At 39.8% G+C, this 27,785-nt stretch overlaps 1 protein-coding gene across 2 annotated transcripts in view; it reads right to left on the bottom strand.

Annotated features, from left to right (window-relative positions):
• Positions 1–27,785, bottom strand: part of mast2 (microtubule associated serine/threonine kinase 2) — a 124,920-nt gene that overhangs the window by 86,487 nt on the left and 10,648 nt on the right. The window contains exons 1-3 of one of the 2 annotated variants that reach the window (XM_058402408.1): positions 16,236–16,256; positions 11,733–11,880; positions 11,092–11,237 (exon numbers count right to left, since the gene is read on the bottom strand). In XM_058402408.1, the coding sequence (XP_058258391.1) occupies positions 11,092–11,237; positions 11,733–11,751 (165 nt within the window). In that variant the 5' untranslated portion in view covers positions 11,752–11,880; positions 16,236–16,256. Of the gene's footprint in view, positions 1–11,091; positions 11,238–11,732; positions 11,881–16,235; positions 16,257–27,785 lie in introns of those variants that run through there. The other variant, XM_058402407.1, reaches the window with a different exon arrangement.

Below are 27,785 nucleotides of genomic sequence, written 5' to 3' on the forward strand. Positions count from 1 at the left end.
TATGTTATTTATATACACAAAGTATTAAGTGCACAATAAAGCTACACAAAACTCAGTTATGAACATTGACATTTATTCATTTGGCAGTTTCTGACCTTACAACCTTCCAGTCTTGAAACCTTAGTGCCTGTACACCTTATGGCGATCTAGTTTACTGTATAACCCCAAACAAATTACCTCTATAATAATTACCTCCACCGATACTCAGCTATAGATGGACAATTTCGTTTCAGAGCTTTTAATAAAGAGAAGAAAAGAAAAGAAAAAACTTGCCCTATTAAAACTAATACACAAAGGAGTTTGGAATTAGGACAAATTAATTTCACAACCTTCATGCTCTTTTGGTTACTAGTGGTGTTGCATTAAAAATTTGCCTCCGAGTAAATGATTAGCTGCTAGCTACTATGATGAAATGAGCCGATAAAGAAAGGCAGAATTTAGCTAGTTTTCACATATTCCAATTTCTTTCCCCCCAGCAAGCCTTACTTCCTAATTTTCAACATCGAAAATTAACATCCCTGTTACTGTGTAAGAAAGTGATTAGTGTGTCTTTACAGAGGAGAGTTCAAAACAGCAAATGCGAAGCTTCTTCGCCCCCCACTGACCTAGTTCCTAATTACGATGTGAGATTCAGTACAAGCTAAGAATGACGTCGTCTCTGCCACAGATGTCACACCCACGAACTGTTGGCTGAATGTCTGATGCATATGGCACACACACATAAAAAAAAAAAACTTCTGAAGTTTTAAAGTCATCATCTGATTGGTTGGATTCTGCGGGATATCCGGGAGACGTGTGTGTTGTGTTTTAACGGTCTGCCTGGAAACACAGCCGTTGTGATTCTCTATTTCCCTCATGGTAGAAGGAAGCCGTCGTGTTCATAACTGGGCAGTGAGCACTTATGAGGATCGGATAAACATTTCTTCAAATGATGTCATGTTCACAGTACAGATTGAATGATCTATGCTTACATCGGTCACACCCGTAAATATGATGCAAAAGAAATCAGACTGGGATTGGTTGCTTTACATGTCACTCAGACGCCCTCTTGGGCCAATAAAAGCTGCTTTAGAGTGCAGACCTTCTGCTGTCAGTCTGAGGGTCCGGTTACGTGAGACTGACAATGCTGTAACGTTTATATTTTAAATTTGCCATTATTGTATACATACACTGTGCCTAAAACAGCCCTGACCCGTCATGCACTGTGTATTCTGACACCTTTGTATCATTAACTTCTTCAGCAATTTGAGCAACAGTAGCTCGTCTGTTAGATCAGATCACACAGACCAGCCTTCGCTCCCCACGTGCATCAATGAGCCTTGGCCACCCATGACCCTGTTATTCGTTCTCCACTGTTCCTTCCTTGGAACATTTTTGATAGATACTGACCACTGCAGACCGGGAACACCCCACAAGAGCTGCAGTTTTGGAGATGCTCTGATCCAGTGGTCTAGCCATCACAATTTGGCCCTTCAGCAAACTCCCTCAAATCCTTACGCTTGTCCATTTTTCCTGCTTCTAACACATCAACTTTGAGGACAAAATGTTCACTTGCTGCCTAATATATCCCACCCACTAACAGGTGCCATGATGAGGAGATCATCAGTCTTATTCTCTTGTCAGTGCTCATAATGTTATGCCTGATCGGTGTATATATTGTATTACCACATAATAATAGAAAAAAATCTATAATCTATTTTCTATGTCCATGTAAAGGACACATGGATGTGTCATGACTGCATTCATGCACTGTACAGTGAACACAACTCATTTCACTGATTTCACAGGGTTTTTGTAAACTTGCTACAGTAGCTCCACGGGGGAGTTCGGCTAAATGAGAACCGTCATTACAGATAAATCAACCTTGATCAAGGCCTATACATGAATCAAGTAGATAAAGCAGGTCAAATTCCAGCTCTATAGGCATCTGTTAGGGTCAATTAGAAGGGCAACTACATATTTTACTAACTTAATAATAAAAGAGAACAAAAAAGAGAGTCTCACGGTCGTTTAAGCCTTCAGTGTTATTTAACATGGTTTTATGGAACAAAAAAAATGATAAAAAATACTCAGAAAGGGGTCCGTCAATTATTCCTGGAAAATTATCCACCAGAAGTGGTAAGCAATGCCGTTTTTTGTTATTCATATCCACAGTCAAACTGTGCACTCATGTCGAGCTTTTAATTTTTCATGTGCATCTTAATTGCTGTGCGGACCGAAACAAGCAGGACTTCACCACAGGGAAGGGAGAAAAAAAATAAAAAACTCAAGGGAGAAACAGGGCCGGCTGGTAGAAATAAAAAAAAAAAATGCAGAATTACAACTGAGGAATGGACTCGGACATTAGGCAATTAAACTCTGAATCCTGCAAGCATGTCAATCTTTAAAAGGTCACAGCTATGAGAAACGGAAAAAAATGAAAAATTAAAAGATTCAGACTGGAAATGTAAAGAGAAAAATTGAAGAAGGCAAAAGATCAGTGACAGGAGGATGAAAAACAAAGCACAATGACAAACAACCAGTTGTGGAGAGCATGCTGCCTTCCTGTTTTTTATTCTGACTGCTTTAAAATTCGACTGTGATCAAGCCGTGCATCTCCCCTCTAGTGTGAGGAACACAGTCTGAGAGAGAGAGAGAGGAACGTGATGCGTGTACTCGACTCCAGACAGGAGAGAATCGAATATAAAACAATATGCAATGTGCTCATTCAGCACTCCATAAACACTCAGAAGACTCGGCCATCACATACTCTATAGATCCAAAATATCCTTATTGTGAAAAGGAATATGAGGCTTTTTAGACCCGGTCTAAGATGTGACATCTCCAGACAATAAATCTGCAATTAACAATTATATTACTACTTGGTCATTATTAATATAAATATAATATAATGTAAACAAATACCAAAATCATGTATTTAAAACTATTTGTCAAGTATCTACATAAATTCATAGAACTACAGAACTCATAACTAGTTGAACAACTAGTCCTGACTACTGACATTTATCAGACACTCAGTCTTTTCTCAAAATCTCAATCTAATGTAGTCACAATATTTCACAGGTAATCTGTAGTGATTTTGCTGAATCGACTCCCAGCATCTTCGACTCATCTTCGAAGCATAATGGTAGTTTGAGATCCTGCACTATAAGGCCAAAAGTATGTGGACTCCTGGTCACTGAACATCCCATTCCAGATTTATTGCCCCTTTGCCTATTAAAAAAAAATTTCTACTAGTCTTGAAAGGCTTTTCACTAGAATTTGGGGGTGTGGCTATGGGGATTCGTGCTCATTTAGCAAGCCAAGGTGTTCATTGGGATTTTGTGTCTCACAAAACAAAGGTGTTCATTGGGATTAAGGTCAAGGTTCTCTGCAGGCTCTTCCATGCCAACTTCGGCAAACCGTGTCGTTATGAAGCTCGCTATATTTGTTTGGTCTTAGTTCCAGTAAAAAGACACTGTAATACTGCAACATACAAAGACATTCTATAAATCTAGAGAATTGTGTGCTTCTAAAAATTGTTGCGAGAAACAAGTTTGATGATCAGGGATTCACATTATACACTATATTGCTAGTCTCCACTCTTAATTCATCCCAAAGGTGTTCTATCAGGTCGAGGTCAGGACTCAAGTTCCTCCACACCAAACTTTCTCATCCATGTCTTTATGGACCTTGCTTTGTGCAGTCATGTTGGAACAGAAAGGGGCCATCCCTAAACTGTTCCAACAAAGTTGGGAGCATGAAATTGACCAAAAAGTCTTGGTATGCTGAAGCATTAAGAGTTCCTTTCACCGGAACTAAGGGGCCGAGGCCAACCCCTGAATTCAATGATTTGGAGGGGTGTCCCAATATTTTTGGCAATATAAGTGTACTTTTGTTCAAAGATCGCAAAAGCATATTATACAAATTAAACCGCATTTGTCAATATGTTTGGCTAGGGTCTCATACCTGATAAAGAAATTTGTTTAGTCAAATAGTTGCTCGACATGGCTTTTATAATAATGACGTGCACGGCTTGGAGACATTCTTTAGAAACATCCCATCATCTTTCATTCCATCTTAGCATCAAACAAGCACCTCCTCTCACAGCCGAGAGATCTTTCCCTCATCCAGTGCGAATTCCCGGAAAGTCCGAACACCATTTCTGCTAACGCAATATGAAATTTTAAGATAAGTGTACCTACCTTGCCCTTCTTAAAGAACTCTATCTATCTGTGGAAGCTTTTTTTGTGCTGGATGTTTAAGCCTTGTAGTACAGAGAATGAGACATGATTCTTCAAGTGGGTTAATGGTTCTTTAACAAGGAAAAAAAAACAATTTATAGTAGAACCATGGAGCCTTCTGAAATTTCACAGGAAGGAGCTGCAGTGGCTCAGCCATAGGACTGATTCTATTAGAGGCTAATGGAGAAGAACATTAGATACTAAAAGAAAAGGGTATAAAAAGCATCTTTACAAAAAAACAAAACAAAACAGGAATTTGGCAAGAAATGGAATTGGCACCAAAGATGAACAGATTTTAACATAACCTACTCTGACAAGATATCGGCAAAACAGAGAAGTCTTACAGATGAATTATTCATAATGGATATTTCCAAACAAAGTGAAAACAGAAGAGATGGTGTCCTTGAAAAGACTTGCTCTTTGAAGACTCTTAGAAAAGTCCTCTCCCTGTATGTTCTGTCAAAAATGCTACTGATAATGGAAATGAGTCTCAGTGTTTCGATTCTGCTCTCGATAAATCCAGGTTTAATAAAAAAAAAAGTTTAAAAAATAAAGCTAGGGCTAGAAAGCAGCTAAAAAAAGGATTTTTTAAATCTCCGTCCCAAATCCCTTTAGTATACTCTGAGCAATTTCTTAATAGATGCATAAAGCAGTTGGGTTCGACACAGAGTTTCTAGTCAAATTGACTTAAACGTCAAAAGAAGAACTGTCTGCGTATGGCAGTCTTGACAAATGAGGTCAATTATAAAACGGTTTATTTTGCACAAATGAGCAAAAAAAGTTATCTTCGCGTCAAGCATTTCAGGTTTTAATGACGACGCTTCACACACCTAACTTCCTTATGAAATTTATTCACAAGGTAAAGAAGTGCAAATGGAAAATGTCAGGCACGAGACGATGAAAAGAAACGCATCTTCTTATTCACGTTCCGTCACAGCAACACTACCACACACACACACACACACACACACACACACATGCAAATCAGATGCAAATTTCAAAATGTTAATGACACAAGCATTCTCTCTCAATTCATCATCCCTTTTCAAATGAATTTTAAAGGATCATTCAAGTAGTAATATTTGGATTTCTCTCTCTCGCTCTCTCTCTTTCTCTGTCTGCATGAATATCATGCATAAATTGGGATGAGCCTGAGGCAGAAGACTCCTCAGAGAATTTCCCCTTTAATACAGTGTGGTCTCTACAGGCCAAAAATGAGCGGCACGTTTCACTGGAAGCCAAAATAAATTGGAGAATATAGTATCGGTGTTGGGGCACGTGCAAATTGAAGACTCCATGGCGCACTTTAAACAATCCTCTGTGTATTCTGTTGGTCTCCCACGTGGCACATATGGGCACAGGTGCTTTGAAGGGACCAGAAAACAAAATATCGTTTCAGTTGTGCACACAAGCGGACGCTGTTTATTAAGCATTCTACACCACCCAAGCTTCACGGTTAAGCAGTATGGTAGTTGCACAAAAATATAATCCTTGTGCACACACTTGAGGCTGCATGGCAGGGGCTGCACAGTAAACACCATCTGCCCATCCTGTGTGGTGCCCGTGTGTATGCCCCAGCCACTATTCTCAGACATTAAAGCTCCGCTGCAGGAGATCAGGATGCCCTTAGGATCTGGAGATTAGAACTGACCACTAAAAAATACTACCACCACCACTACTACTACTACTACTACTACTACTACTACTAAGAGGAAGAAAAAGTCTCAGAAAAAGTAAAGTCAGAATTACTGAGGAAAAGGAAGGGAGCAGTATAATAAGATTACTAACTTATTCTCTTGAACTGAAGTAGAATATTAAGTAGAAAATATTTACTCAGCAGTTTTACCACCATGTTTTAAACTAAAATGCAAAAATGACTGCTGTCTTCTTGCCAAAATATACAAATATGATGATACACAAAGCAATGTCTTGTGTTTTATTGAACAAAGGGCTGTAGAACAGACAGACACACTTCCTTCTGCAATGAGAGATGGAATGAAACAAACCCAAGCACAGTAAATGAGGACATTCACAGACCTGTACTTAACTAAAGTGAGGGCTACAGTTTGGAGAAAATCACCACACACTCCTCCTCTTACCCCAGGCCATTCTCTCCTCCAGCGGGTTCCTCTCTCAGCAGAGACCGAGCTTGAGAGTTGTTAGGATACGGACGAACTGACTCTACCCACATCCCACCTCTGTAACCTGTCTGACCTTCACCTGGACTGATATTTATGACTTACTTAACACCTTAATGCTTACCGTAAATTGTTTTATGTTTATTGATTGTATGTCATGTACACTGTCAGCCATAACATTATGAGCAGTGCCAGAAGAAGTGAATAACACTGATGATGATCTCATCATGGCACCTGTTAGTGGGTGGAATATATTAGACAGCAAGTGAACATTTTGTCCTCAAAGTTGATGTGTTAGAAGCAGGAAAAATGGACAAGCGTAAGGATTTGAGGGAGTTTGATGAAGGGCCAAATTGTGATGGCTAGACGACTGGATCAGAGCATCTCCAAAACTGCAGCTCTTGTGGGGTGTTCCCGCTCTGCAGTGGTCAGTATCTATCAAAAGTGGTCCAAAGAAGGAACAGTGGTGAACCGGAAACAGGGTCGTGGGCGGCCAAGGCTCACTGATGCACGTGGGGAAAGAAGGCTGGCCCGTGTGATCCGATCCAACAGACGAGCTACTGTTGCTCAAACTGCTGAAGAAGTTAATGCTGGTTCTGATAGAAAGGTGTCAGAATACACAGTGTATGATGGGTCAGGGCTGTTTTGGCAGCAAAAGGCGGACCAACACAATATTAGGTAGGTGGTCATAATGTTATGCCTGGTCTGTGTATGCTGTGAGTATTGCATATTGTGCAAATGTCTGTGGAGAATAAATGATTCGGTTTCTAAATACATACTGCATAAATATTTTACCATATTGTATACTTATACTTTTAACATTTTCAGTTGCAACGAGAATACAAATTGTGGCTGAAAAGGTTTTTCCTTGTTCTCTCACATTGTTCTGTCTCACGATGCTCATTGCACCCAGACACTTGATCACAAGTGTCAGGGTTGTATTTAATCACCATGATGGCCTTGAGCTTGTGGTTAATTTGGGTTTTGTTTCAGATCTGATTTATTGTGAACTAATTTTTTTTTTTTTTTTTTTTTTTTACAGCTAGCTGTTCTCTCCTTTTATGCCATAAAGTGTTCTCCACAGCAGTGCTGACATTTTGTTACAGAGATTAGAAACCAAATTTGTTTTTCATTTTGATTCGTGAACAGACACAATATTTTTATGACCCTGGTTCAGCGTTCCACACCCACTCTTTAGTTTAAAACAACTTAAAATAAAAGAATATCGTTCTTCATATGAGAGCCTACTCTGCTTAGCATATAAATAAAACCCAAACACTGCATTTAACCAAAAACGTGACTATTTATTTTTAATATTTTTTACTCCGCAGTCCTTTGCTAGTGTGAGAAATACTTTTATACAAGATTTTTCTTGCCATCACCCCTTCTCGAAAAATCATTATAACATCTAATGCATTTCTGGTAGTGAGGTGAGGAAATGAAGGCCTGCTTGAGAAACATTAGGGTTCGTCTTAACTTTCTTGAAATGGCACAGAAAACATTTTTAATATAACAATTTCCCTCGGGAACAATCTGTTCTCATTTTAGATCCTGTCCCGTGAAAATTATACCTGCTTAGCGTTTTCAAAATCCTCAGCGGACAAAAACGTATTCTCTGGAGAGTGAACATTATTACCCATAATGCATTTTAAATCAAGTGTACATCAAAGTTATAGAAAGTTTCACAACGCATAATGCTTCGTTCCGCATCAAATGTACCAGTTAGGATCAATTTCTACAGAAACATTTGATCTTGAAATGAAATACAATAAAAAGGCTGCTTAAGGACCAGTAAAGCCAAAAGGCTCTCATTAGCCATGTATTTCATGAAAAAAAATTAGCTCTAAATTTGAATAAAACATTTAGTGTTAGTTCAGGCTTGCAGTCTGACTGGATTCAGCGCCCGGTTTTTACGCCTGCATTATGCATTTCGTTATAATTTCAGAAAGATTCGACTCAATCTGAAATCTAAAGCTGACGTTCACCACAAAGCCCGATAATTAGCGAGCAAAGGATTCAGCGGCCTGTTCTTTGCCCTTGATACACACAGAGAAAGAAATAAAGTCAACAATGTCACAAACATCAGTTCGTTTATGTATGTGATCTCATCTGCAATCAGCAAATACACTGTTTAAGACTGCTTGCTGAAGTGTTTGTGTGTTATTACACACACACTCTGCAGTGAGGGTGAATTACTGCATTATAAAGCTTCTGAATCTCTTCAGCAGTGTTCATCCACTGAGTCACAAAGTAAACAACAGTGCCACCTACTGATGCTGGAAGCAAACTGAATCGATTGCATAGACAAAATGAAATCCTTAATATTCAGTTAATATTTTACCTCTGCACTGGATACTGAATCCTCCTTCTAGTTGAATTGATGCAAAAATTTAAGGCACAATTTTAAGATTTTAAGACTCGCCCACATCCGTTTAGTGTCGTCTTTATTGTGGGTATGATTTGGAGTTCATTAAGGTAAATACACTTGTGTAATAAATTGACATTAAACCCACTCATCTCATTCACCTACAGATCATTTACATTTCTATAACTTCTATTATTTCTTATCACTAATATATATTTCAAATACACTGAGAACCTGCATCTGCATTCCCGTACAGCTGTTTGTCATATTGCTATTGATATTGCTAAAAGGTCTACACAAATAAAAATGAATTGAATTAATACATATTTCTGTACCTCAAACACCATTACCATAAAGCAATATTTATCTTATTTAACAACTATAATGCATGAGAGCTTAATACTTTCTTAATGCACTGTTTAGCCCTACATGTTCAGCCAAAAACAAACAAACAAATAAGAAAGTTGACAAAGAAAGTAAAATAAATAAGCAAAGAAGCAGAAAAGCTGTAAGGCATTTTAATTCTACTTCATTTAACTCTGAGATATACAAGCCGTTACTGCTCATGAGACATCACAAGGTACCAAGCTAAAGATTCATTAGCTTTGGCAACCTGATGCACTGCATTACTGTACTTATAACAGCGACACAGTATGTGGTGCATCACTATCAATATTTCACAGAAAATCCCTTGTTGCTGTTGTGGTTCTTTCGGCTGCTCCCTGTTTGGGATCGCCACAGTGGATCATTTGGTCTGCATGTTTTGATTTGGCACAGGTTTTTATGCCAGATGCCCTTCCTAATGCAACCCTCCTATTTTAATCCGAGTTTTAACTCTTCAGTGGCTGGGTTAGCGCCCTGCCCCGGGAATCGAACCGGGCCACGGCAATGAGAGCACTGGATCCTGCTGCTGGATGGCCAGGAGGCTTCACAGAAAATCCCAGGTCTCTGAAATAATTCATTTCAGATGAAAGTGTAATGGTAAGAGTGATAAGAGCGTCTGACAAATGTCAAATATAAAAATACTGATGAGTAACAGAAAGACTTATTTGCAGTGCGTGCTCATGCAGTACCAGAACTAGCCAGCAGGTGTAGAAGTTGAGCTCTGTGTGTCATGCTGCATCATACTCTACTGCAACAACACATTTCACTCCTTAGTAGGCCACACACACACACACACACGCGTCACATTTTCTTTAAACGCATTTCTGCAAGGTTGCAAGACATAGCAAGTTGCAGCATCAGGCTTCTGATTCAGTGCACCTGCATCTGCTCATTTTCAGGGTCTCCAAAAGCTGATCACATGTGTTTGAGCAGAAAAACGTAAGATCCAGAAGATTTTTGAATTATATTTTACAAATCCTTACAGATAGGCAAACTGCATGCATCTTAACAAGATCATTTAAACTAGAGATCAGTTTAAACAGCACGTAAAGGCCTGCTAAGGTTGAGCAAAAATGTACCATCCTCACGAGCTTTCTGTGGTTTGAATTGGCCACCGTCTACGAATGCTCCAAATACATGAAGGCTTCGTCATGTATCGTGTTTGTCCGTTGAGTTTGTCCGGCTGCCGTGTCCAAGCCTCCACACAACATCCATTTATTCCACAATTTCATCACGTTGTTCATGGAAGCCAGATGAATGACATCTACACATGCCATAATGCTGAGGACTCAACACTGGATGAGATTCATTTTGTACACAATAGGACGCAGTAGCAATTATGATTGAAATCTGTATAAATCACTTTCCAAAAGAGTTTTTAGACTGATGTAGTGTGTGTCCTAGTGAACCAGCATTGATGGAGACTTCACAACACTTTTGTACGTCACTCTGGATAAGAGTGTCTGCCGAATGCCATAAATGTAAATGTAATGTAAATGCAGTGAACGTATTGGAATTCAGTAGTTTGTTTAAAACTCCAGAAGCATTAGTTCTGCATATATTAGATAGATTAAGCCTTAATATTTGGTCTCATTTTGTTTTCTGCAAAAAAAACCCTCTTTTTCAACAATATATAATAGAATCTTGAATGTTGGTTTGGTTTGGATATAATGTATAATACATTGGGTTGATTTCTACTAGGCATTTTATAGAAGGTCCAGACATGCACATGTAGAAATTGACCGACTGGTATGACGAGGGCCATGACAAATCTCCTTAAATTTCTGGAACCTTATCCATCTACAATAACCATGCTGAAAACACCATGCCATAAAACATTTTCAAGCCAGTCTCATTAACTACTAACGTCATCTAACTGCTTTTCAGTCATCTCTCTGCAAAAATTTGTAAGCTAAATACTACAGTATATGTGACTAATCAGCTTCAGTGAGAGTGCATCTGTGTGTGAGAACACACTCACCAGTCCTGCGGATAGAGACGGAGCAGACTGACCCAGTGTCTGGTTCCTCATGCGGATGAGGTTGTTTGGTTCTCCTGCCTGCTGTTGCCAGGCCAGCTGACTCACACCGCTGTGCATGCTGCTGGACAGAGGCAGGAGCTGCTTCCCTAAAACACACACAGCAAAAGGGTGGTCAACATCTGTATGTATATGGTCTATATGATTAATATCCACAGTACTAATCCACACTAATCCACAGTATCTATAATATCTATGTATAAGCCACAATATAGCTTTTGTATGTTTCTAAGTTAATGCCTTATCATTGTTATTACATTTGTAATGGCGAGGCCAGTTTTGACCCGTTCTGGGCTGAAAGGGTTTTTTTGGGTGTGGGATGTAAAATTATGTCCCAGAATCTGATGTATTTTGAGTGAACTTATTGGTGCAGTAAACTATTTAGAGAAAGTAAATAACTCTTAAATGTGTGTTTATGTCTGTTGTATAAACAGGTCAGGCAAAGTGAATGTCTTAGGTCAGTCATATGCCTCGTTCATAGGAGAACTATTCAGTATGCAAAGGGATGATGATTGTGTCTTAACTAGGTCTTAAGGCTAGATCTGAGTGTGTTCGAGGAGAAAGTGTGTGTGTGTGTCTCTTACCAGTTAGGCCAGCAGCCATGCTACTGCGGCGGGCTCGACTCTCATCTTGGCTGAGTTGTCGCTGGAGTTTGGTCTTTCCTGCAGCAGTGGATAAGTCAGGGTTACTCAGCTTTCGAAACAGCAGGGTAGGCTGCACCACCACCTCCTTCTACATGGAGAGAGAGAGAGAGAGATTGGAAACATTACAATAATACCTAAAGTTATTTAACAAAACAGTAAAGCTGCACTGAGAGCATGTATTGATTATTGATTTATTATGAAGTAAAATGATTCTGACCGCTGCAGTGAAAGCATGCTATACATACGCACACACAGTGATCAGGCATAACATTATGACCACCTGCCTAATATTGTGTTGCTCCCCCTTTTGCTGCCAAAACAGCCCTGACCCGTCATGCACTGTGTATTCTGACACCTTTCTATCAGAACCAGCATAAACTACTTCAGCAATGTGAGCAACAGTAGCTCGTCTGTTGGATCGGATCACACGGACCAGCCTTCGCTCCCCACGTGCATCAATGAGCCTTGGCCGCCCATGACCCTGTCACCAGTTCACCAGTGTTCTTTCCTTGGACCACTTTTGATAGATACTGACCACTGCAGACCGGGAACACCCCACAAGAGCTGCAGTTTTGGAGATGCTCTGATCCAGTGGTCTAGCCATCACAATTTGGCCCTTCATCAAACTCGCTCAAATCCTTACTCTTGCCCATTTTTCCTGCTTCTAACACATCAACTTTGAGGACAAAATGTTGACTTGCTGCCTAATATATCCCACCCACTAACAGGTGCCATGATGAGGAAATAATCAGTCTTATTCACTTCACCTGTCAGTGATCATAATGTTATTACTGGCGGCCAATTTAGTGCGACGGTAATGTTATGCCTGATCGGTGTATATAAAAGTATGTTTTGACATTATTATTATTATTCTTCATCTTGACTCATTTAACTAAAAGAAGCTGATACACAGCACGCTTAGTCATGGACAGAACGAGGGAGCGGCTGTACTTAGCATACACTTGCACAATCTTGTCAAAGGTGAACTTAATGGTTTGGTGGAAAACCGATAGGGGCACTCAACCATAGCAGGGCATTTTCTGTCACTCGGTTTTTCCTCCAGGCAAACCATGATTCAGGGAAAACAATAACGCACAAGCTACTGCTGCAAAAACACAGAATCCATATATCTTAAGTGTACCAGGAAAAAAGAGTGAGTATTTTACTCTTGCATATTCACAGAATCAGGATTACTCGATGAACCTGTTTCAGTTGTCTAATATATGAGAAACGCAAAATTTATTCTTAAATACAGAAAATGTCTGTGTTGTTTTCATTACATTTTTAGCACAATCACCACACAATGAACAAAACTCCTTCATAAATCACACTGCATGATTCAGACTTTTATTTCACATGTGCTGCCAAAGTTCAGTACATGGGCAGGAAAATACATGCCAGAATGACAGGCCACTTGTTCCCAACATTAATCTTGTTATGACTGAAGCAACAGTGGGACTGTCAGGCAGACTTTATCTGATGTAAGAAAGGATTTTGACTACATTTGAATGTGGAAATAAAAAAATTTTTTTGATGCTGGTGATTTTAAGTGCTCCGTTTTAAATATACAAACACTTTAGTTGATCTATACAAGAATCTATATGAACACTGCTGCTTATTTAACATTCACATCTGCTTCCACACATGTAAAATACTCTAGACTCATTTGTCTTTAGTGAACGGTGACAAATACCACTGATGAAAATAAGCCATAACAAAAACACACCGCAACATAGAATAAAAGCGGTGAGGAAAGACAAAACCAGAGACGGCTGTAACAGACGTCAAGTTTTGTGGAACAGTACATATTTTCTTCACACATTCTCAGTGGGAAGTCATTTGTTTAAAGAAGGTGCAGAAACCAAAACACGCCATCAGACCATGAAACTGTGTTCACGACTGTCGTGAAAACATCCTAGAAACAAAAGAATAACGCCACGTTTTCTTTCAGTCCAGGATTTCAGGGCTTTTGTTATAAGGTACATGTTAATTAGTCTACGCAGCTGAATACCGGCCACTGAGTAATACAGTCTGCAAGGATCGGTTTTCATCCTCTGTGCCCACCTGCTCATATTGTTGGACATGGTGATTCCTTTTTGGTCTTCCAATTAACTCAGTAACCTGGGTACACCCTGTGCATAATCATAAGCTCCTGAAGACATTCAGGAGTTCACCAAGGTTGGGTTCACCAAGGTTGGGGTGGAACAACTCAAGTGTCCTTCTACAAAGCCAGGACTTCAACCCTCATTCAACACCGCAGGGATGAACCAGAATGCCAGTTGAACACCAGATCTCACCCAACATGTCTGTCGTGTCTGACCTCACTAATGCTCTTACAGCTGAAGGATCACAAATTCCCACAGCCATGCCCTAAATTCTAGTGGAAAGCCTTCCCAGAAGAGTGGAGCAAATAGGAATTAAATCTGGAATGGGATGTTCAACAAGTGCAAGTGTTAAAATCAAGTGTCCGCAAACTTTTGGCCATATAGAGTATATTTAAAAAGTTGTCGAGTGTCCCGGGCCCGCTGCTCTACACACATCCACCGAAACCATTTTATCTAGGAGGATTAAAAAGCGTAAACGGCGGATAGAAGAACTCCTCAGTATCAGGAACATGCAGAATTCGGAACCCAAGTTTGGTGCAAAGTGGTCATATAAGTCTCCTGCTAGCAGAACACTCATGGTTAAACATCTCAAGAGAAAATAACCATGCTAGCCAGCCTCGAATAATATCTTTTACATGTGATGTGAAGAGAGAACATAAAAGCTGAAACTCTGGCCAATGATTCAGTCAAGGATGCAAACACAATGGGCCATTTGTAGTAACCCGTCTTAGTCTACAGCAATGCACTTAAGTAGTAGACTACCCTGCTATACATTTCTACACTACATTAGCTTACACCTTTAAGTCTAATCAAATAGGTTTCCTGGGACAGGGCAGCACATAGAAGCTTTTATCTATCCAGTGGGATAGCAAATAAATTTACTATTTGTTAACCCGTGAGTGCAATAAACCTTAGCATGACTCATTTGAACCATTATCAAATAAAACAAAGATACTTATTTTCAACATTCCTGCGTATTTGCTTTAGATTTTCAGGCTTCTGCACACGGGGGAGCTACAGCGGTGCTCTAGGGCCTGCGTTTGAAGGCTTGCGATTTACAACACAGATGTTAAACAGGGACCGGATTCGTAAAACACTTTCCCCTTCCCTTATGATCCTGTGATCATCCCAAGTCAGACCTGCATCATGTCCATCTCTTATTTAATAGTCTCCGGGGATGACAGAATGTCGTTATGATTTCAACAAATGTACTGCTTTGGTTACAGAAGGACAAACAAGATGACTTTTCTTGAAGCAGACCATTAAAAAGAATCACAACACCAGTCAAGACAATATTCATACTTCAAGTTGAGTGGTAAAAATGTTCTGGGCTCACTAACAACGCTGGCTTTGCAATGTGGTTTATGGGGCCAGTGAAATGCCACGTTCTTTTAACGCAGGGAGTGGGAAATGAAAAGCAGGCACATCTCTACGACCAGTTACATCCTCTCGGTGGAGTCGGAAGACTCCAGAACATCTGGATGGCCGGCATGTCTGACACACTGCAGCCTTAAAACCCTAGCATACAAGGGTTGTCCAAGAGCGTTTCCACGACTGAGCTATAATACAAACAAACCCAAAGCTTACACATGCTTTAAATATTAGACTCCTTCTTCCGTCAGTTCTGAAAAGTCCCCTCGCTCTCAGAAACAACTCCATGCAAATGTTCCACAGGTGGTTTTCATAGCTTATCATCACCTTTAACCAGACAGACTGGCATTTCACTACGTTTCAGTTTAACAGCTATAATAGTTACTGAAAAATTTATGCAACCCCGGAACTGGTTGGTAAAATAATACTCAGAATTCACAAATTGATTTTCTTTGGATGAATGCCCTTAGCTTATTTCCCCATTACAGTTTCATTGAGGGGAAAGTCTGGGTGTGTCTTGCAGCTTGGGCTCGGGCAGATCACATGTATATAACTGAAATTTTCTCTATGTAAACAAGCACTGAGCTAAACAATCCTCCTTGGAAAAAAAACATGAACTTAGAAATGATGACCACTGACTAGAAAAAGCATTCATCGTGCACTAAATAAAAAATGATAAAAAGAACTTCATCAGATATTTCAACTAATTGTGAGAGCCATAAACTGCCCATCAGAAAAGGTCCAGCCTCAGGGCTCAAAAGTAAACAAATCATAGAAATCACTGGCACATGGTGGTGATTGACAAGTGTAAAATGAAAAGAACAATGTTTACACACAGTACTAAGCCACCAGAGAAGAAAGTGAAAGCACCTATAGAAGCGTGTTATTACCGTACAAGCTCAGGCCAAGAGAGATTTCTAAACCATGGTTTTAGCGGAATTACGAGTTGGGATAAGAAAATTACTACCTAGATCTGACAGATGGCCTCATCTCAGTCTTCCAGAAGCTTAATGACAATCCAGTAAAGACTTCTTATGGCCAGCTCATGTTCCGAAATTGTGGCTTTTCTCTTTGCCAGATGTTTTTCCACAGCAGTCCCATCCCATCATTCTTGCATGGCAGTGCTGTTCCCTCCCAGTCATCACTACTCATTCATCAGATTTCCCTCACTGCTGAGCCATTCACCCAGACCTATTAACAAAGACTAGAATTATTTGGCCAGGATTCAACTTTACATTAGAAGAGAACAAATATGACAGATTTAATTAACCTAACAGAGCAATAAGGACATTAATTAATGCCCAGAAATAGCAGCAGTAGTATTGGTGGTGCTAGTAGTGAGAGCAGCAGCAGTAGTAGTACTAATGGTGATTGTTGTATTAGCAGCAGTACTGGTGATGTTGGTAGTAGTAGTAATAGTATTGGTGGTAGGTAGTAGCAGTAGTAGTAGTAATATTGGTGGTAGTGATAGTAATAGTAGTATTGGTAGTTGTGGTGGTGGTAGTAGTAGTGGCAGTAATAATAGTAACACTACGTACCACTAAGTATATATTTTAAGAAAACTATGCAACACAAGCAACTTAATGAAAAGTATCCAGAAGTTTTAATTTATAACCCAGGCAGCTGTGTTTAAGAACTCCACCCAGGCCACTTTCCTCATGACAGAATGATGGGTGTGTTCCCACCTACCTCCCCTCCATCTGTTCCAATAGTAGCCCCCAGAAACCTGCACCTACACACATACCAATTACACACCCCACCCCATACACACTACCTACTATTACCTTGCTCTCTTTCCTCACACACACTGTACAGCAAAAGCTCAACACCAGCCATACACCAGAACAAAAAAAAAAAACAACCACCATGACCTGCTTTTGCTTCGAACAGTGATAACTGCTGTATCTCAACAGCTGTAGCAGATGTTCTAATGTAAAAAACATTTTCTCACCTCCTCTAAAAGGCTTGCTCGGTCCAGTTTCAGGGGTAAGATCTTAAGTGGTTACTGCTGTAAATGACATAGTTGTGCTCAAAATTATTCATACCCTTGGTATTTTTATAGTGTTTTTAAGTTGTCTTCTGTGATGAATTTTATAATAGTTTCATATATTTAAGATGTGACAAAAAACTGCAGAAATAGCATGTGATATTTCAAGAAATATGGCATTTCATGGATTTTTATTGATAAATATTCAAAAATCACCACGTTCAGAATTATTCATACCCTTTATATTACAACGTTTCAATAATCAATAGAAAAGCCTTTGCTCTTAATGACGGCCTGCAAGCCTCCAGTTGTTGGAAACTGGAAGGCTTCCTAGCCCTGACCCGGATCTTCAACTCTCTCCACAAATTCTCAATTGGGTTCAGGTCAGGGCTCTGACTTGGCCACTCCAGAACATTTATGTTGTTGTCCCTGAATCATTTGCTTGACCACTCGCGCCATATGGGTCATTATCCAGCTGGTAGGTCCAATTCTCTGCCAGGTTGAGCTTGTGTGCTGACACCACCAGGTTTTCCTCAAGAATCTTGACATAGCCCTCCTTTTTCATGATACCATCTCTATCTTAACAAGGTTACCTGTACCACTGGCAGAGAAGCATTCCCATAGCATGATGTGACCACTGCCATGCTTGACCGTTGGGATGGTATTCTTAGGATTGAAGGCTTTTCCTTTCTTACACCAAACATTTTCAACATCCATATGTCCAAAGAGCTCCAGTTTAGTCTCATCTGACCAGAGGATGGATGACCAGAAGTTAGGATCTCTATCTAGGTGACCCCTCGCAAAGGCCAGGCGTGTATCCCGGTGTCTCTGGGTAAGGAGTGGTGCCTTTCTGGGGCGATGTCCAGGGAAACCACCTCGATGCAGAATTCGTTAAACAGTGGCTCTTGATACCATCTCCCCTGCTTGGTTGAGGGAGTCTAATAGAGCTTTGGTGGTGATATGGGGGTTGTTATTTGCATCACGGCAGATTTTTCTAGCGATAATTTGTGCTTCCTGCCACGCCCATCCAGGTTTTTCACAGTGTTGAACATCTTGATGATACTCAGTTGATACAGGGACATCCAGTTCTTTTGAAATTGCCTTGTAGCCTCTGCCTCCACTCTGGGCATGGACAATACGTGTACGAAGATCATGACCAAGTTCTTTCTTCTTGGTCATGGTGACAGTGACTGATAATAATAAAAGCTTTGCCCCCTTAAGTATACTTTACAGAGCAGGTTACCATTTAACATTATTAGGTCGTAACTGATTACATCTATAAAAAAAAAAAAAAAAAAAAAAAAAAATCTAATTTGGAGCCATGTATAGAACTAAATCTACGGACTGCAAACATTTTAGAGGCAAATATTAGTCAACTCATTGCTGTTTCTTATGTATCAGAAAGCCTTCACAAAAACATTCTGATAAACAAATAACAGAAAAACATCCTAGACTACTCTCTCCAGTCAGCCATAAACCCCGAGATCTGCACCTTTAACAAAGAGAAGGGGTGTCAAAACAAACAAGTTTTCAAGACTGAGATTGTCTGAGGCTTAAATTTAGCTATGGAACAGACATGTTTGTTTAGTCAGTCATTTTTATTGATCGCTTTTCTCTAGGTAAATATGCAGATCTGTAGATCCATCCTAGTTCGCTAGGATGTTTTGATGTTAATCTTATCTGAATACTGTAAACATACACCGCCTATAAACTGCTGCTGTAATCATAAAGATAGTTCTATGCTCATCTCAGTAGTCTTATTTACAATTTACTGAACATAATTTACACACTCAGGACTGTGTGCAGTAACTCTTCTTCAATAATGATTCGATTTAAAATCTTAAAACGGGGCATCACCCAGACGAGGATGGGTTTCATTTTGAGGCCAGTTTCTCTTTAAGGTTTCTCCTTCATGTTGTTTCATGTCACCTGTGGCTTGTATCCAGATTTCTGTAAAAGCAGCTGTCATAATGCCAAATTATATGCTATACAAATAATATGGAATTTTAAATAAAAGCCGCTTAAACATTGGCTAAAATAAAGGATTTCTTTTAATGTACCAATTAGATGGTAAAATATATGGATATACACTATTTTGCCAAAAGGTTTGGGACATCCTCCTTTACATGCACTTGAATGTGATATGGAGTATGCAGCTATAACAGCTTCTTCTGGGAAGGCTTTCCACAAGGTTTAGGAGTGTGTTTATTGAATTTTTTGACCATTTCTCTAGAAGTGCATTTGTGAGTTCAGGCACTGATGTTGGACAAGAAGACCTGGCTCACAGTCTCTGCTCTAATTCATCCCAAAAGGTGTTGACCATCAGGCTGAGGTCAGGACTCAGTCAAGTCAAGGCCAGTCAAGTTCCTCCACACCAAACTCTCTTATCCATGTTTTTATGGACCTGGCTGTATGTACTGGTGTTGTTGAGTCATGTTGGAACAGGAAGGGGTCATCCCCAAAAGTTAGGAGTATGAAACTGTCCAAAATGTCTTGGTATGCTGAATTTTATTCCATTATGACTATGACCATCTTAAATTGCTTATAGATTATGCAGCATGCTTTCAGTTGGTAAAAATCAGAGCTTGTCCTGCAGCGTTTAAGGTGTTATTTCAGGCATTCCTTATTTGGGTTGTAAACCTGTTCTTAAATCTACAACCACTAAGACTTGCAGGCACTTTGTGCTATGTATGAAACACTTTCCATCTATGTGTATACATGACTGCACTTGTTACTGGGCTAGGTTCACATAAACAGTAATATCAGACATAAAGTCTCTTATTGGAAATGTAACAAAGCCAATACCATCATAGATTAGCTACGCCTTAGCCAAATAAGTAATAATATGATAATATAATAAACCAACGTGACTTTGCTTTCATAGCCGCAGAACTGCTGTTTAATTTCCCTAAAAGAAATACGACTGGGCACGGCATCATCAACTGCAGTGTGCTGCAGAGTGTGCTTCGGTAAACCTTTCACACACGCGCCCATGGGCGTAGGCATATAGACACAGACACTGAGTCAACTCAAGGTTTGGTCCAAGGGCAAAACGGGGGTGAAAAAAAATTTGTTTGAGGATCAGGTGTGTTGGACTTGAGTTAACACACAAGTAGTTTACTAGATAAACGGAGCAAAGCTGTAATGAAATATTCACACAGGAATTGAGGCAATTCTAGGAGGTGGAAGCGTTTTATCTTATTTCTAATCGTCAGAAATATAAGTGTCTCCTGAAACACATTTGTCCTTGCTAACATGTCCTTTCCAGTGAAAGATGAGAAGGAACACCGAGTTCAATATCCACACCTCTCAAATGAAAGTCCTGAAAGTCAAAGTCAAAGCTTTATCTCCAAGCAATCTGTTTTTTATGATACCGCTTTGCAATGAGGGTTACATGTTGTGATAGAGAAATCAACAGTGCAACACAATCACATGTTGATTAATTTTCCATAAGAGCAGCTTCGACAGTAGTTCCAGTCACAAGGCAAATGCCAGGAATATCATTTGTTCAAATACACAATACGCCCATTAAAAAAAACAATGTGTAACTGTTGATACAGTGACGTTTTCTGAGCATTTTTGGAAGGGGTCTCCAGTGACAGTGCTTTGTAACAGACAGAGGTTTGGTCTCGTGAGAAAAACATTATGGCTTCCCTCAGAGTGAAGTTTTCACGATACCACAATGCATTTTTTTAATCAATTAACCTCCATAAAGAAATAGACTGGTGAAGCCTGTTTAAAGCTATTATGTATAGCAAGCCCCTTTGTGGGTCACACAGTGAGAAAGGTTGGGTCACACAAAGTCACTAGGCTGTAGCTAAATTTACGTTACGGTGAATGAAACAAAATCTGTCCGATAATGAGCAAACGAATCACAAGAGATGATTCTTTTTTCCCCACACACAAGAATCAGAAGTGTGAATCAACATAGCATTCATTAAACGACTCACTGCATAAATCATCTGTTTCATTTGTTTTAAACGGTCATGTGTCCAGTACAATACACTCGGTTCGATGACCGCGCAGCATATGTTGAAATGGAAAAGTCTTTAAAATCAAAGGCATCACGGACCTGTGAGTAATCTTCAGATCAAGTCTACAAAATCCAAAAAGGAGCCGGGTCCTATCTTGATCTTGGGTTTTATTGCCATTTGGGAAGTCCCTTATTGTCTTTTACGCTTAGAAAAGTTGGCAAGTGCTAGCATGAAACCCAAACATTCTGCACACGCCAACAAAGACCGATCGGATTTTCTTCTAAAATAAGAAGAGTATCTTCATCGGCAAAAACTGATCAAAGGCACAGGCAGCATACCAGAAAAAGCACTGCGAGCCTCATTTCTACCTACATATTGCACACGTATAAACATACACATTAGAGTGTGTGTGGCATAAAAGGAACACCACCACACACCATGTCATAATGTAATGCTTCAATATTAAGTCAGCTTTAGGCTGTGTATGTACACAAGCGCAAGTGTATGGACTGGAACCAGTGCAGCAGTGTGTAGGAGATCTCGCACTCACTGCTTGCTTCCTGACAGCTGTTTCAATCTGCTCCTGTGAGAGAGCCACGGCATTGTCTCCTGTTCGATGATGAGAGCGATGTGTGTACAAGTGTGTGTCCAAAGAAAACATACCAGTGTTGCTGAACTGTGAAGGAACTCTCATAAGAACACCATCCGCCCAGCATCATGAGCAATGGGAGTGCATCCAAACAGAGGGTGTTACGCAATCATGCATTACAGGGAGGAACAAGACCTGGCCAATACTGGAGCTGAACCCCAGAACCGTTAAACGTTTGAGTCCAAACAGTCATTTGTCCAAGTTGTGTGACTTGAGGCTCAAACTAAAAATACAGTGAAATTACTTTCAAGTAACTTATACTATTATTTCTTCATCACAGAATGTTATCAGGAGTGTTTGGTGTGATCTGTTTAAGAATACTGGTACAAGATAGATTAAAAATGTTTTTCTTGGCTAATCCATTCCAGTGTCCTCCAAACATGGATGAGCATAGAAGACAGTCAGGTTGTTATGCATAGCTAGGGTATTAGTCAAACAACGGAAATAAGATGAGGTCATATCACTTGCATTTCAGCAATGGGGGCTGCCATGTGAAGAAAAGAGTCTATAAACATCTATAAGGAAACAGGGAAGGTTTGACAGACAGAAGCTCACTTGGAAAACAAACAGCACTACTAAAGGCCTGGATCATGTAACATTGATAGACTACATGGCCAAAAGTTTGTGGACACACAATGATCACAACCATATGTGCATGCTGAACATCTCATTCCTCTGTTACGGTTACAATAACTCCCACACTTCTTGGAAAACTTTCAACTAGATTTTGGAGCATGGTTATGGGGATTTGCACTCATTCAGCTACAACAGCAGTAATGAGGTCAGTAAAAGGAGGCCTGTGGGTGCAGTCAGTGTTTCAGTTCACCCCAAAAGTGTGCAGTGGGACTGAGGGTCAGGGCTCTGTGCTGAAAAATTCAGTAATTCCACACCAACCTTGGCAAAGCATGTTTCAGTGGAGCTCACTTTATGCACAAGGTGACTGCCATGCTGGTACTTCATTTGAGACCTTTTGTTCATTTTGAGACCTTTTGTTGGTTAATGTAAATTGTAATGTTGAAGGAGACAAGGGGACAGTGGTAGATCAAGTGGTCTGGATCATTGACCGGAAGATCGGGGGTCAAGCCCCAGCACCGCCGAGCTTGAGCAGGGCCCCCAACCCACCCTGCTCCAGGGGCACTTCCAGCGCTCTAACCCCAACCCCAAAGGATGCGATACGCGAAGAAAGAATTTCACTGTGCAGTAATGTATATGTGACAAAGACAACTTGACAAATACATTCTATACAACTGATTGCTTCAAACTTTCTGGCAACAGTTTGGGGGAAAACCACAAAAAAGCCCAAAACAGTAATAAGGACTGTATAATACTGTATAATGAACTGTGTCACAATATGCTGACGTTTCCCAGATATAGGTCCTTTTACAACACTAACAAACGTCATGTTACTTACAGCTGTTTAGATCTTAAAATATATTGATGTCTGGGTTGATGCATTTTTCCAACACTATCTTGTTCAACAATATTTTTCAGATATTAAAATGACTGCATGCCTCTGTATTAGCTCAGTGAAATACTATACTACATCATGTATTGTTAAAATGTCCAAATATTTTTAACATTTTGCACACAGACTGGTAATAGTAATGCCTTAAATACATTAATGGATAGCAACAAAGTTAACACGCAGACTGAAGAAACATGGAGCCTTTAGTTTTTCACCCAATCTGTCCTTCTTTAATCTGTCTCTTGCAGCTGTAGGAGTGGGACAGTACCATCTTGAGACCATAAGCCCAAGCCCAGCCTGCCCTCTTGAACATGCTAAAGGACCTGGAGGGTGAGATAAGGTAAAGAGAGACACAAAAGTGGAATAAAACGCTGCTTTAAGACTACACTGCACTCAGCATGATCACAAGGTGAATTCTAACTCTTGTTGTGATCAGGCCAATGGCTATGATGAACTGCAGCCTACCTAAATCAAGGTTAATCGACTGTTCTGTGCAGTTTGTAGTGCACTCTGTACAGCAAGTTCTCTCCAGGGTGTAAGCTTTCACTCATAGTGAAAGAAAGAAATTAAACGCACATCAAATATTATATCCTCTTTTTCCACCATGTCATCTGGCCAGGTCAGGGGAGGTCAAAGTGATCAGGGTTTCAACAAGATGCCTGTTCTGCCCGATTGAATGTCAGGGGAAATGTTTAAACACTGAACTGCAAGTCATCAGCTACTGCATGACAAAGGACGGTTATTTAATGCATACTGAAGGTCAGAGTGCACGTATGTCCTAATCTACACGTAATGCAGTATATTCACACAGCTGGAACAGTGGCAGCCCAACTGAGATAACAACTAGAAGGCCAAGTGTTTAAATCTCAGGACTGCCAGAGAAGCATTGTTGAGATATACTTAGACTGCTTAGTATCCTGTATTTTTTTGTAATTCATATTAAAAAATATATACTTATCAATTACAATGTACAGTGATGAAGCATGGTTAGGTATTCTCTTTAAATTATTCAACCTGTTAAAAAAAAGGAAAGGAATCCAGGACTCTTTCGAAATGCTCTTATGTTGACATCAGATGCCATTTAACAAGACCAACAAACCACCTACTAAACAAATAAATGATGTTCTTAAAAACAACAAGCATTTCCTATGATGTGAGAGAAGGTGGAGAGCTCTAAAGAGGTCATTCTCACCAGCAGGAATTGGTGGCTCCATCTCCAAGCTGACCGCTGAGCTAATTAAAAGGAAAGTTCAGAGACAGTCATGACAGCCAAAGGCGCTGCCTCACTGTCCACTGTGACTTATGGACTCATTAAGTCTCACCCACACATCCCCTCCTCTGAGAGCGCCTACTGAGCTAAGACATCCGTACTGGAATGGCAATATAACAAAAATATTGTGTGATACTTGAAAGCATTTCTATGATACTAATGTATCACAATATACAGGTTTGCCAGCAAACTGGCTGCAATAAAGCAGTGATGTATTAATAAAATAAACAATTTTTTTACAAACATAAATTATTTAACACTGTTAAGGAAGAAACATCCAACATCTACTGATGGAAAAATACTGATCTTCACATACTCAAAATATTAGAAAGTATCATAATATTCATCATTCAACTTCATTTTCTGCATGAAAAGTGCAGCAGTTTATTTCATGCTTCAATGCTAAAAATATCCTATGATTTCAAAAGCAAAAATTTCCCCATAAGCCCAGAAGGGCTACAAGAGGTCAAATAATATCAGTATAGAATCCAGGCTCAATTACAATGTTCCTGTTTTTAATAAGATCCACCGAGATTAACGGACAGGATGAAAGAAAAGGCTTCTCTGTGAAGGCTTTTGCTCCCCATCCATCTGCGTCGCTTACAATAGCCGGAGTGTCACTTTCATTAAGCGCCCCATCTCGTCAGCTGAGGAGGAATGAAGAATGATGGTACTGCTTTCACACTGAACCTGCCAGCTGAACCTGAACCACTATAGAGCAGAGATTAGCATTTAGAACTGTTTGAAGAGCGTCTGGGAACAAAAAGGTGTGGAAATTGGTTTAATGGCTTTCCTGCTGCCACATACAGAGATAAAGTTCATTTGGAAAAAAATAAATAAAGCTTAATAAGATCCTCAGGCTTTGCCAATATCAGAAAGAGCTCTGGGGTAAAGTAAGGTAACAGGAATGAAAATCTCAGCTTGCAAAAACAAAGCTTATCTGCCAGACTCGAAACACGGGCTGAAAATTGCTGCCTAAATTACGCTAAGTAGAAGCATTCATTTCGAATGCACAATATAATCATATGTAAATGATTTTTTAGCTTCATTGACCTTTTGAAACTGCAATTCCAACAATAACTGCATTCACTTTGCAAAATCAAGCCAAGCTTAGCTTTAACATAAAACCATCTATATCTAACTGGGATGAAGTGAGGATATACAATCTTCTCGGGAATGATAAGCAATCTAATCTCATCAACCAAACCAAACAACCCCTCAGCTTAATGCCTTAAAAACTGACCTGGTAAATTGACTGTCCACTTATCACCTGCTAATTATCATAAAATGTATATACAGTTTGTGGAAATCTGACTTACCTTACCTTTTCCTTATCACCTGCTTTATCACCCCAAACTTTAGCCACAAAGCACACAATTGTACAGAATGTCTTTTTATGCAGTATAATTCTGACTTTCCAGAAAGGTCCATGAAGACAGGGTCCGCCAAGGTTGGAGTGGAAGAATTCAAGTGTCCTTCTTTCAGAGCCCTGACCTCAACCCCTCTGAACACCTTCGTAATGAACTGGAACGCTGACTGTGCCCCAGACCTCCTCACCCCACATCAGAGCCTGACCTCACTAAGGCTCTTACAGCTGAATGAGTACAAATCCCCACAGCCATGATCCTCAATCTAGTGGAAAACCTTCCCAAAAGACTGCAGGTTATTAAAACAGCAAAGGGGGAGTAAATCAAGGGAATGGGATGTTCATATGTCAAAGAGATATGAATTTGATGTTCAAGAGATCACAGACCTTTGACCATATAGTGTAATTACACTCTTCAGATATTCCTATTCTCACTGCTCATGTGTTTTTCACCCATGTCCCATTCAGCTTTGGCTTAAAATGACCACATCCCCATCATCTTCCAGAAATTAAATAACATGAAGCCTATTTCTTTGTTCGCTATGAGTTGCTCTTTAGTTTTTCAGCAAAATATAAACATCATATGGAGATACTGCACAAATTTCAGCCTCACTTCAATAGATAGTTTTGCCTGAATACCAAGAAATGCTGCTGTAATAATAAAGACTGTTCTGTGCTCTTCCCAGGACTTCAAAATACACCGATCAGCCATAACATTATGAGCACTGCCAGGTGAAGAAGTGATGATCTCCTCATCGTGGCACCCGTTAGTGGGTGGGATATATTAGGCAGCAAGTGAACATTTTGTCCTCAAAGTTGTTGTGTTAGAAACAAGAAAAATGGACAAAGTGTAAGGATTTGAGGGAGTCTGACAAAAAGCCAAATTGTGATGGCTAGACGACTAGATCAGAGCATCTCCAAAACTGCAGCTCTTTAATGTTGCTACAAATGCATATGTCTCTCATGGAGTTATTCTTGCCGGAGTCACCTCTGGCTTAGAGATCTACATCTGGATTCCTGTGAAGCTGCTTTATGACAGTGTCTATTGTTAAAAGTAGTATACACATAAAAGTACAACTCCACTAATGTGATTCATCATCCAATTATCTCTCACTAAAGAAACAGAATTTATTCCAGGACCTACTTTGTAGCCTCAACTAAATTAATCATTTGTTAAGTTCCAGATGCATTCTAGTCTCCAGTTGATGTGATGAGGCAAATCACATGCTAAAGCAATGAAGTAATAAGCTGGAAGCTTTCCCACTCCCAAAAGCACAGTGAAGCAGCTGCACTGTGGTAATACAGCACATGAACACTGAATAAAATCAAGGGGAAAAAAAAAGAGAGAAAAAAATATTGCAAGGACTGCTCAAATATCTTCATGAAGACAGGATACATGTTGAGGCAGCCCATGATGACGTCCATTGATCACCCTGAGGACTGAATAAAATACAATGCATTATTAGTTTGGCTGGAAGCTAAGACTGATTTATAGGAACAGAAGGAGAAATGTGAGCGTCTGGGGATGGAGACGGAAACGTAAATTGAAGAAAATGCTGGGCTCGGTACTGTCAGGTAGAAAAATATTTTTGTTAGTGTGCCAAAATTACAATCCGTGCCATTTTTATGTCACCGAAAATTAGTAATTTGAATGATTTATCTAGTCTATTAGTGGTGTGTCTTTCATAACTACTAAGAGAAAACACTGTTTCTACACTGCAGATCAAGGAACCAAAGATGCATATGTGCACATAGGGGTTGAGTAATGTAATAATATCAGTAAAAAGATCATATCTATGTAACTGT

Source organism: Hemibagrus wyckioides, linkage group LG11 (assembly GCF_019097595.1).
Source record: "Hemibagrus wyckioides isolate EC202008001 linkage group LG11, SWU_Hwy_1.0, whole genome shotgun sequence".
Lineage (NCBI taxonomy): Eukaryota > Metazoa > Chordata > Actinopteri > Siluriformes > Bagridae > Hemibagrus > Hemibagrus wyckioides.